Source organism: Lontra canadensis, unplaced genomic scaffold, assembly GCF_010015895.1.
Source record: "Lontra canadensis isolate GAN:19392208 unplaced genomic scaffold, GSC_riverotter_1.0 scaffold42, whole genome shotgun sequence".
NCBI classification, from domain to species: domain Eukaryota; kingdom Metazoa; phylum Chordata; class Mammalia; order Carnivora; family Mustelidae; genus Lontra; species Lontra canadensis.
Window position 1 is genome coordinate 16,022,297 of NW_022631036.1, and position 12,257 is coordinate 16,034,553.

Sequence of the window (12,257 nt, forward strand, 5' to 3'; positions counted from 1 at the left end):
TATTTTTAATTTCTTGAGGAATCTCCATACTGTTCTCCAAAGAGGCTGCACCAACTTGCATTCCCACCAACAGTGTAAGAGGGTTCCCCTTTCTCCACATCCCCTCCAACACATGTTGTTTCCTGTCTTGCTAATTTTGGCCATTCTAACTGGTGTAAGGTGATATCTCAGTGTGGTTTTAATTTGAATCTCCCTGATGGCTATTGATGGTGAACATTTTTTCATGTGTCTGATAGCCATTGAAATACAGGTTATTTTTATCTTGAAATCTGGGTAGCTTTAAGTGTTGGGCTCTGCTTTTTGTTTTATTTTTGTTCCTGTTTGGTCTTCTTTAATAGGACTTCCCTCAGAAGTCTAGAGATCCTTCGCTGTCCTTTCAGACTTAAGAGTGAGAAACAAAAAAGCTAGTTGAAGTTCTCAGCACTGAAGTGGGGGTTCTGAGCATTGGGGGCTTCACTGTTGAGTGATCTTGCTTGGCTGGTTAATTAGTTGGCGAGTATCTGATGAAGTATATTAAGATCTTTCCTCTTGGGCTGGTCTGATTGTCCAGGCTCCTTACTAAGTGGCCAACAACATCCTGCAAACGGAGGGGTAGAGGAGAAGAAGTAAAATGTAAGGGATTTACAACATCCTGTCTGCCTTACTACCCTTGTTTTCAGGACATTAGCCTTTCTTAGAACTAGTCCTGCTTTCCCCTGACCCATATACCTTTGTTTTACCCTTCCCAGCGAATAAACCTCTATTCTTTTGCTGGGGTATAAGAAAGTCCTATGGGAGTCTGGGTACTTCTAAAACTGACTTTCAACCCAGTTACCTTGTTTTTAGCATTTCTCCCTACTCCTTCACCCAGAAATAGCTGGTGCCATCAATTGTGAGCCTTTTTGAGATTCTGTAGTATAAGTCAAGTCTGGATCTTAGCTTTCTATCTGTCTAGCTTAAAAATCAGATTTTTCTGGTCTCCTAAATTTCTTATTAGTTCCTCTTTTTTCCCTAACTTACAAAATTTTATCTCTGTTATTTCCTTTCCCATTTCCCCCATCCTTGTGGGTATATACCTTCTTTTCTAAAAACCCTATACTGTTGTTATAATGAGGTTTCAGGAAAGCGTATGTGTACATGCCATGTGTCTTATGCACTATCTTTACATGAAAGACCCATTGGCTTAAATTATTTTTCTTTATTCATTATTTTGTTTATTCTTTATTCATATCTCGCTTATTCCTTTGATGGCACTTAGAGTTACCACTATAGCTGTTTCATCCCATTACTAGAATATAATGTATTTGAGTGTAGGTATTGTATCTCATTCCTCATGGTGTATCACCCTCCAGAGTATCCTGTATATAGGAGGTTCATTAGAAGTTGGTTAGGACATAAGTGACTCTTAATCTCACAAAACAAACTGAGGGTTGCTGGGGGGAGGGGGGTTGGGAGGGGGGGTGGGGTTATAATGGACATTGGGGAGGGTATGTGCTATGGTGAGTGCTGTGAAGTGTGTAAACCTGGCGATTCACAGACCTGTACCCCTGGGGAAAAAAATATATGTTTATAAAAAATAAAATTTAAAAAAAAAAAAAGAAGTTGGTTAGGGGCACCTGGGTGGCTCAGACAGTTAAGTGTCTGCCTTCGCCTCAGATCACGATCCCAGCATCCTGGGATCGAGTCCCACATCAGGCTCCCCGCTTGGTGGGGAACCTGCTTCTCCCTCTCCCTCTGCTGCTCCCCCTGCTTGTAATCTCTCTCTCTCTCTCTCTCTCTCTGCCAAATAAATAAATAAATCTTAAAAAAAAAATTGGTTCAATTGATTTTGGTTACCATGCAGCCTTTGCATTATTAGCATTCCAGTTTGTCCAGAGCCATTTTGGGGGGTTTCCATGGAACCTCTCTTGGTTGCCATAATTAATTTAACTTAATTTAATAATTTATTCTTTTTTTACCATATCTGTGGGGTGGGATGTGGGAGAGTGAACAGAGATGGGAAAGAAAAAGAGGAAACTGGTATATCAGTAGGTTAATTTGCATGCCTATTTCATATCTCAGCAGCATGTTTAGAAAGTTTATTAAAATGATTGTTTTCTGTGTGTTCAGGAACATGTTAAAGGTGCGTTTCAGAAACTAGAGGCCCACTTAATGTAAATTATCTTAGTGTTTTTCTTACTTAAAAAAGAGAATAAAATATGTTAAGAATCAGACCCCACAACATTCTGAATACTGTTTATTTGTAAGACCAAAGAAATCCTCTAATACAAAATAAACTTTTTCTCTTCCTTTTAAAATAAAAGTGGTTTGTTTTGCACTTGAGAAAATATATGTTTTCTCTTGCTACGTTGCTTATGCTCTGTAAGACTTGTGAATTGTGGTCAAGTTAATTTTTTTGAGGTATATAGTTTCAATTTTTTGTTATTAAGTTTTTTATGTTAATTCCTACGTAGTTGACATACAGTGTTATATTTCAGTTTTACAATACAGTGAATCAGCAGTTCTGCACATTACTCAAGTGCTCATCATAAGTGCACTCTTTCATCCCCATCGTCTGTTTCACCCACTCCCCCACCCACCTCCCCTCTGGTAACCATCAGTTTGTACTCTACAGCTAAGAGTCTGTTTCTTGGTTTATCTCTCTCTACTTTTTTTTATATTTCTCTCCTTTGCTTGTTTTGTTTCTTAAATTCCACTCATAAATAAATATGGGTGAAATCATATGGTGTTTATCTTTCTCTGATTGGTTTATTTCACTTAGCGTTATACACTCTAGCTCTATCTTGTCATTGCAAATGGCAAGATTTCATTCTTTTTTATGGTTGAATATCCCTGGATGGATGGATAGATGGATAGATAGATCGATAGAGGTACCACATCTATATTCATTCATTTGTTGAAGGACTCTTGGGCTGCTTCCATAATTTGGCTATTGTAAATAATGCTTCAGTATATACAGGGGTGCATGTATCCCTTTCAATTAGTGTTTTTTGTATTTGGGGGATAAATACCCAGTAGTACGATTGCTGGATATAGGGTCATTCTGTTTTTAGCTTTTTGAGGAACCTCCATACTGTGTTCCACAGCGGCTGCACCAGTTTGCATTCCCACCAACAGTGCAAGAGGGTTCCTTTTTCTCTACATCCCCATCAACACTTGTTTCCTGTGATTTTGTTTTTAGCCATTCTCACTGGTGTGAAATGATACCTCATTGTAGTCTTGATTTGCATTTCCCTGATGATGAGTGATATTGATCATTTTCTCATGTGTCTGTTGACTATGTATCTTGTTCGGAGCAATGTCTGTTCATGTCTTCTGCCCATTTTTTAATTGGATTATTTGGGGTTTTGGTGTTGAGTTGTGCAAGTTCTATATATATTTTGGATACCAACCCTTCATCACATAGGTCATTTGCAGATATCATCTCTCATTCAGGAGGTTGTCTTTTAGTTGGGTTGATTGTTGCCTTTGCTGTGCAGAAGCTTTTTATTTTTATATAGTCCCCATAGTTTACTTTTGCTTTTGTTTCCCTTGCTTCAGGGAACCTATTTAGAAAGATGTTGTTGTGGCCAATGTGAGAGAAATTATTGTCTGTGATCTCTTCCAGGATTTTAACGGTTTCAGGTCTCATATTTAGGTCTTTACTCCCTTTTGAGTTTATTTCCATTCATCATGTGAGAAAGTGGTCCAGTTTCATTCTTTTGCTTGTGGCTGATCAGTTTTCCCAGAGCCATTTGTTAAAGAGACTGTCTTTTTCCTGTTGTGTATTCTTGCCTCTTTTGTCAAAGATTAATTAACTGTATAATTGTGGGCTTATTTATTAGTTTTCTGTTCTATTCCATTGATCTGTGGATCTGTTTTTATGCCAGTACCATACTGCTTTGATGACTACAGCTTTGTAATCTAAATTGAAATCTGAAATTGTGATGCCTCCAGTTTTGTTTTTCTTTTTTAAGATTACTTCGTCTATTTGGGATCTTCTGTGGTTCCATACAAATTTTAGGATTGGCTTTTTCTAGTTCTGTGAAAAATGCAGTTGGTATTTTGATAGGGATTGCATTAAATCTGTACATTGGTTTGGGTAGTGTAGACTTTGTTACAATATCTGTTATTCCAATCCATGAGCATGAGATGTCTTTCCATTTCATTGTGTCATCTTCAGTTTCTTTCATCAGTGTTTTATACTTTTTTTTTTTAAAGATTTTATTTATTTATTTGACAGACAGAGATCACAAGTAGGCAGAGAGGAAGGCAGAGAGAAAGAGAAGAGGAAGCAGGCTCCCTGCGGAGCAGAGAGCCTGATGCGGGGCTGGATCCCAAGACCCTGGGATCATGACTGGAGCCAAAGGCAGAGGTTTTAACCCACTGAGCTACCCAGGCGCCCCAGTGTTTTATACTTTTGAGAGTACAGGTCTTTCACCTCTTTGGCTAAGTTTATTCCTAGGTATTTTATTGTTTTGGGTGTGAAGCATATAATTTTTAAGTAAATTGTTTTATTTGCTTCTTTGGATAAATAAATCAAGTAAATTTTAGACGAAAAGTCAGACAAAGCCAATAAAAATATTGTATTAACATTTTATAATATATAAATTACTTTATAATATATAAATTACTTTGATATGATCCCATTGGATTCTGTGAATCAGGACAGATACTATTCCATTTTACTCATGAGGACACCGACTGCCAAATTGTACAGACTCCGTTGATGATGGAGCCAGAGTTTGAACCTAGGGCCTTTGTCTCTTACAATTAATCATATAGCCATAGTGGAAAAAGCTCCGAACTGGGGATCGAAAGACTATAATTATATGACTATGTAAATAAATCTATCTAAAACAAATTTTCACAAGTTTATGGTTTTTAATTAGATACTAAGTATTTCCCACAGGTGATACTATTAAATAGACTATTCTTTCTCCCATTGTAATTATGGTTAACTTCTTGTATTGCCTCGTGTCATTGAACCCATAGCTATGTCTTCTGTGGCTATCTTTGTTTTCTCAAGTGAACTCACTCTTCTTTAGGTGCTTCATGCGGACATCTGTACCCAGGGTTCACTTCTGCAAAATGCTGATGTTATTATCATGAATAATGTCTTCGAATATTTTCTTGATGAGGCAGAACAGGCCAGGTATGTTATTTATTCAAGCAAAAAGGCTGTTAAAATATGTTCAGCAAAGTATGAAAAGGGATTAGTGGGGTGCCTGGCTGGCTCAGTTGGTAAAGCATGTGACTTGATCTTGGGGTCGTGAGTACAAGTCCCACATTGGGTATAGAGATTACTAAATATCTTTGTTTTTAAAAAAGGGATTGGTAAAATAGAAATATTTTCATATTTTACTTTTTTAAAATAACCTCAACAAGATTATGTTAATAAGGAAATGTATTACGCATAAAAAAAATAAACTTTGTCTAACTTTGTAAAATATTACATCTAATGGGGGGTACATTTAAATGATATCATGACCCAAGCATTTGCTTAGCAATCAGGGATACAATAAGATAACCATTCCTGATAGGCATTTATACTTACTCTTTTCTGTCTCCATTTTAGTTTTTTTTTTTGAAAAAACATGTCATATGCTATCCTATCACGAAATTTTGGGAATTAATTTCTATAAGTGATAGAAGATATAAGAATATTAACCAAAATAGTGATTAGTTGTCAAACTTTAAAAGTATTTTTAAGGTGGTAATCATAGGTTCCTAAAACTATTTAGTTCCTAAAACTATTTCTTTTCAGGGAATAGAAAAGTTAGCATATCTGTGATCTCTTTTTTTGACTTCTCTGCCACAGTTTGATGCTCAGCCAGTCAGTCCCTCTAATTAGAAAATTCCTGTGGTCCATAGTCTGAGACATTGATTTTCTAGCTAGTTAGGAATCCTGACATTTTTTTTTTTAAACATAATGACATATGTGTACTCTAGTTGAAGGAAAACTCCCTTTCCATACATACAAAATGGAATTACACAAATGTTTGGACTAGTGCATCAGTAAGGTTTATACTGCAGAGAAATAAAAACACATATAATTATAGACCATAAATAGTTAATACAGAGTGAAATCCTGAATGGCAAAACCCTCTTTATCCTGCCATCCTTTTACCTTCTCTGTTCTCCCCTGCCCCCAACTCTCTGTCTCACACACATACACACACACATGCCATACCCATTACTAGTAGGTTAAGGTCACCATGAAATTAACAGCTTAAATATTTTAAAAAGAAACTAGTTCAAGGCGCATCTGGGTGGCTCACTGGGTTAGAACCTCTGCCTTCGGCTCAGGTCATGATCCCAGAGTCCTGGGACAGAGCCCTGCATCAGGCTCTCTGCTTAGCGGGGAGCCTGCTCCCCCCTCTCTCTCTCTGCTTCCTCTCTGCCTACTTGTGATCTCTGTCAAATAAATAAATTTTTTTTTTTAAATCTTAAAAAAAAGAAACTAGTTCGAAAGAAAGCTAATCACATAATCAAAGCTCAGCCAGAATAGGTGACAATTTTTGGTCACAGGCTGAAGACCAAAAACACAACATGAGCAAAGTTGTCTTAATCATAGCCCCCCCCTTTTTTTTTAAAGATTTTATTTATTTATTTGACAGAGAGAGATCACAAGTAGGCAGAGAGGCAGGCACAGAGAGAGAGAGAGAGAGGGAAGCAGGCTCCCTGCTGAGCAGAGAGCCCAATGCGGGACTCGATCCCAGGACCCTGAGATCCTGACCTGAGCCGAAGGCAGTGGCTTAACCCACTGAGCCACCCAGGCGCCCCGTATCATAGCCCTCTTTAAGCTTAATTTCCAGTGGACAAAGTATGATTAGCTTTTTACCTTTTTAAGTTAATGACCAGTAGCCAAAACATTACATAATTTTTAGAGAATGAAATATTACCAGGTTTATGTTGTATAAGAAGTTAAAAGAGAAAAACACCTTAAAGGCTTTGGAGTTTCATTACAGAATGATTTTGACTGCTGAAGAATGAGAAAAGCCACTGGTGAACTTGGCACCAGAAATACTGAATGTTTGGGTTGTTTTAAAAGCTTTCTTGGTACAATCATTCACATGCTCTACATTGTTTAGTGACTAGGTATTGGCCACATGTGTTAGTTCAGTCATTTCTCCTAAATTAGTCTAGTGCAATGAATTTGTAATATAGGTAGGTTATAGCCATGAATGACAGTATAGAGGAGAATGTTTAGGAGACCCAGTAAAGCATTCTGACATTGGAATCGTTATCATTTACATACGTTAAATCTGTATTGTATTGAATGAAAAAGAAAATGCCACCACATATAGCCTCCAAGGATTTGTCTTAATTAGAATCTGGGACAAGTAGAATGACACTGCTATAGGAGTTAGAAGAGAAAACAGAAATATATCCTAAAAATAGGACATGTGTACTCAGGAAAGACTCAGGCTTCCGAATAAGTCCTATCTCATTGGAGAGTAACACCCCCGATTTGTTGAGTAATTGTTGGTTTCAAAGGTGCCTCAGTGCATTTCCTGAGTAGGTGAAACACCTAGAGCTGCCAGAAGGACAGCTTGCCAGAAGCAGCAAGCGCTATTTGGAGAGTCATGGCCAACCACGCCAATTTAGTCAGCTTCTTCATTCTTATTAAATAAACTTCTGAAATATGTTGTTTTTAAGGAACCACATCAAAACAATAGCTCTAGCCCATGCACAGTGACTATTATCAAGCACTGCTGCATGATTTTAGATCTAGCCTGAGGAAAAGAACATTTGTTATCATTTTGCCTAATGAACTCCAGAATACTAAACCTAATAACCATTGCTGTAATGGAAAGAAATGCGCTGCTCACCTGCCTGTTGCAAGGGCTGCTCATCTCTGCTTTGCTTGCCCATTGCCCGCCAGTAGTGGGGGTTACTCTCAACACTCACACACGTAGAGAAAGCCAGCTCGTTCCTGCACTGAATTAGAGCTGGGCAGGTGCTGCCCTGTGGTACGTATAAACACACATGGCATTTCATCATGCTTTCAACCTGGCTGGTCCCACTCAACTCCGCCATTGCCATGTTGCCCAAAAGTCTTCCCATTAAATTTTTTTGACAACCAGGGCTGCCTGGGTGGCTCAGTGGGTTAAAGCCTCTGCCTTCGGCTCAGGTCATGATCCCAGGGTCCTGGGATCGAGCCCTACATCGGGCTCTCTGCCGAGCAGGGACCCTGCTTCCTCCTCTCTCTGCCTGCTTCTCTGCCTACTTGTGATCTCTGTCAAATACATAATAAATAAAATCTTAAAAAAAAATTTTTTTTGGACAGTGGAATAAAATACAATTTCATTCTTGGTGTTATTTTAAAAGATGTAATCTACATATCATGCTCTATTGTTAGTCTTTGCTTGGCTTCTGGTTTTTGGGGCCTTTCTCCACTACTCTTCCCCATCTCTACCGCTTAGCCCTTCTCCATTCCACAGAACAAGTTTTGACACACTTTATCAAGAGTTTAAGGAGCACCTGGGTGGCTCAGTCGGTTAAGCTTCTGACTCGTGGTTTCAGCTCAGGTCATGATCTCAGGGTCATGAGATCAAGCTCCACGTTGGTCTGTGCTCTGGGCTTTGAGCCTGCTTGGGATTCTCTCCCCTACCATGCGCTCTCTCTCTCTCTCTCTCAACCAAAAAAAATCAAAAGAGTTAAGGGGTTTTAACTGCTGATCCAGCTTTGACATGTGTATTGGTTCTGAAAACTGAGTTTTGGCCTTAACAGTACCTCGTAGTAACACAAATCCCCATCTTGTTAAATCTCTTCAGTGTTGTAACATCACAATTTTGCCAACACCCCCTTCAGAAACTGAAGGACTTGTCAGTTTCTAATATGTTGCTACAATCCTATTTCTTGCAGGCAAACATTTTGCCCATCTGGATTTCTGGGTATTGCCTGTGCTGCATTTTCTCTTGTGATCTTCATTTTTTAAAAGTGTTCGGTGTCTGGTAAAACGTAAAATATTAATTTTTAATATGTTGCAGAGCCTGGGAATATATCAGCCATAATGTACGGAAACAAGGATCATTATTAGTAACAGTACCAAGTCTTGAAGATTCTCTGTCAGGCCTTCAGGTATGTAAACCTCTTTCCGAGAATTTTTCTTTTAAAATTTTATCTATTTATTAGAGAGAGAGTGCACACACAAGAGAGTGATGGGGGGAGGCACGGGGGCAGTGGGAGAGGGAGAAGCAGACCCCACTGAGCAGGGAGCCTGATGCGGAGCTTGATCCCAGGACCCTGGGATCATTACCTGAGCTGAAGGCAGACGCTTAAGTGACTGAGCCACCCAGGACCCCCTATCCCAGCATTTTTATTGTCAAAACTTTTCTCCTACTTTCTTCTGATAGCTCTTACTATATCCTAGAGATATTCTGTCTGAATATAGTGACAGGGACGCCTGGGTGGCTCAGTTGGTTAAGCAGCTGCCTTCGGCTCAGGTCATGATCCCAGTGTCCTGGGATCGAGTCCCACATCGGGCTCCTTGCTCTGCAGGGAGCCTGCTTCTCCCTCTGCCTCTGCCTGCCATTCTGTCTGCCTGTGCTCGCTCGCTCTCTCTCATAAATAAATAAAATCTTTAAAAAAAAAAAAAACGATGAATATAGTGACAGATGATAGAAAGAAGAGCAGTAACTTATAGCCTAAGAACTGGTTTGTGGTTTGTTCATTGGCCCCCAGAGCTCTGAAATTGTAATTCCTATCTTGATATAGAGTCCTTTGCTTCTCCAACCAGTTTTTCCAACTGGGGTCTTACAGTTTTAGGTTAACAAATGCTACTAAATGTTTGCAAGAGGCTTAGAATACCCACATCATAACTTTCCCTTACAACAAAAGGAACAGGAATTCCTGGGTGGGTCAGTCATTTAAGCATCTGCCTTCGGCTCAGGTCACAATCCCAGGGTCCTGGGATCAAGCCCTGCACTGGGCTCCCTGCTCGGAGGGAAGCCTGCTTCTCCCTCTCCCACTCCCCCTGCTTATGTTCCCTCTCTTGCTCTCTCTGTCTCTATCAGATAAATAAATAAAAATCTTAAAAAAAAAAAAAAACTGAACCATCAATAACACTTTCTTAAGAAATTTTTGTCAATCATCCAAATTATAAAAGTAATTCATATTTGTAATAACAAGGGAAATAATCTTGAGGTATATAAAGAAAGATGTTAATCTCCCCATCCCCTCCACTTAAGTCTTATCCAGGAGAGACCCATCTCATGTGTGGTATAATCCTATCATACTTCTCATGCTTATAAAAAAAATGTCTTTTAAAATATATGGTCTCCCAAGGGGCACCTGGATGGCTCAGTCGGTTAAGGAGCTGACTCCTGTTTTGTTTTGTTTTTTTTTTAAGATTTAATTAATTTATTTGACAGACAGAGATCACAAGTAGGCAGAGAGGCAGGCCGAGAGAGAGAGAGGAGGAAGCAGGCTCCCTGCCAAGGAGAGAGCGGGCAATGTAAAGGAAGGGCCCTCTAATTTCTAGAGGAAAATTAGCCCCTCTCATGCAACCCCTTAACGCCATCGCTGTATATGTATGAACAGTTTGCTCTGTTCTCTGTGTATTCTCTTTGTTGTTTTAGTCTTTTATTGTTTAAACCTAATGATAATTATTAAACTAGTTACGTTAAAACAATTACTCTATTCTGTATTTTCTTTATTCTTTCAAATTCCAAATCATAGTAAATGAAATGCTGAATCCACAGACCTACCATGTAGTACAACAAAGAATTGTTCATGTGACACCATGTAAACTTAGTCCTACTTGTTGTAAAAAAAAAAAAAAATTCTGTCATCTTCAATGACTTAGTTCATCATGATTTCTTGAAGTTCCAGAGAACAGGATGATTCTGCATTTTTCATGTATGTTTATCATCTTTTTTCCTTCCAGATTAATACACAGTTATCTTCCTGGGTTGAAGAGGTACCACTGAACTACAGTGTATACCCAGAAAACCATATTGGCAGAGAAACTCTTGAACAAATTCATTTGTATAAGATTCTCTAACGTCAAAATAGTCCTACCTCAATGTAGTGGTTTGTTGAGTATATCACAAATTAATAAAAAAGAAACCTCTCCCTGATACTCTAACACATATTTCTATATATTCCTTTCTAGATTTTACATGTATGTTTACATATTTGTAAATAGTCTTATGGGTATATATACACACACATAGTTGTGTCCATATACAACTTTGATTTCTGTGATAATTTAATTAAAATATTTATCTGAATATTTTTGGTTTTCCTGTTTCTTTTATCTTGCTAAAAACAAATACGTGCTTCTTTAGTCACTGACTTTGTATACCAAGTCCAGATATGACAAAAGGGATTAGAAGTTGTTTCTATCATAAGAAAAGGGTAGAAGGGAAGGTCGGTTACTTTATATCCCATTTATTAGATCTCTGTTCTGTAAGATTGCTTGTGCACAACTTTATGTGAGGACACTAGCCCAAGGACAAAATAAGAAAATAATTGCCGTTGCTAGGAAAAACCAAAACTAGAAAGATAGCCTCCGAAATATAAGTAGAGATCCATCTGGGTGGAGCAATTAATTACTGGTGATTTTTTTTTTTCCTTTTCGGTGTTTTTCTTTATTTTCCATTTTTTTCTGTAAGGAATGTATTTCTTTTGAAATCGGGAAAAGCAAGGTTTTGGTTTTTTTTTTTTAAGAATATAGTGGAACATCAAAAGAACACCTAACTGGTTCTAGTAATCTCATATTTAATATTATATTTATATTACCTTTTTAAACTAACCTACATTTCAGAATTGCAGAACTTTTTGGAAATCTATGTTTTGGGGGTTGTTTTTTGTTTATTTTTCAATTAGAGAGCAGTGGGGAGAGACAGAGGCAAAGAGAGAGAGAGAATCTCAGGTAGACTCCCACAGAGTGCAGAGCCCCACATGGGGTTTGATCTCACAAACCTGAGATCAGGACCTGAGCTGAAATCAAGAGGCAAAGGCCAGGGGCACCTAGGTGGCTCAGTGGCTTAAGGCCTCTGCCTTCGGCTCAGGTCATGATCCCGGGGTCCTGGGATCGAGCCCCACATCAAGCCCCACATTGGGCTCTCTGCTCAGCGGGGAGCCTGCTTCCTCCTTTCTCTCTGCCTGCCTCTCTGTCTATGTGTGATCTCTCTGTCAAATAAATAAAATCTTAAAAAAAAAAAAAAAAAAAGAGGCAAAGGCCCAACCAACTGAGCCCCTGGAAATCTGTTTTTGTAAGTTTTGTTTTGTTTTGTTTTGCAAGATTTTTTTTTTAAGATTTTATTTATTTATTTATTTATTTAACA

At 38.4% G+C, this 12,257-nt stretch overlaps 1 protein-coding gene across 4 annotated transcripts in view; it reads left to right on the forward strand.

The window, feature by feature from the left end:
• LOC116875630 overlaps positions 1 to 11,141 on the forward strand; it is a 36,459-nt gene extending 25,318 nt beyond the window's left edge. For all 4 annotated transcript variants that reach the window (XM_032871282.1, XM_032871283.1, XM_032871285.1 and 1 more), the window contains 3 exons: positions 5,007 to 5,113; positions 8,955 to 9,045; positions 10,853 to 11,141. In XM_032871282.1, the coding sequence (XP_032727173.1) occupies positions 5,007 to 5,113; positions 8,955 to 9,045; positions 10,853 to 10,969 (315 nt within the window). In that variant the 3' untranslated portion in view covers positions 10,970 to 11,141. The remainder of the gene's footprint in view (positions 1 to 5,006; positions 5,114 to 8,954; positions 9,046 to 10,852) is intronic.
• The last annotated feature ends 1,116 nt before the right edge of the window (positions 11,142 to 12,257 follow it).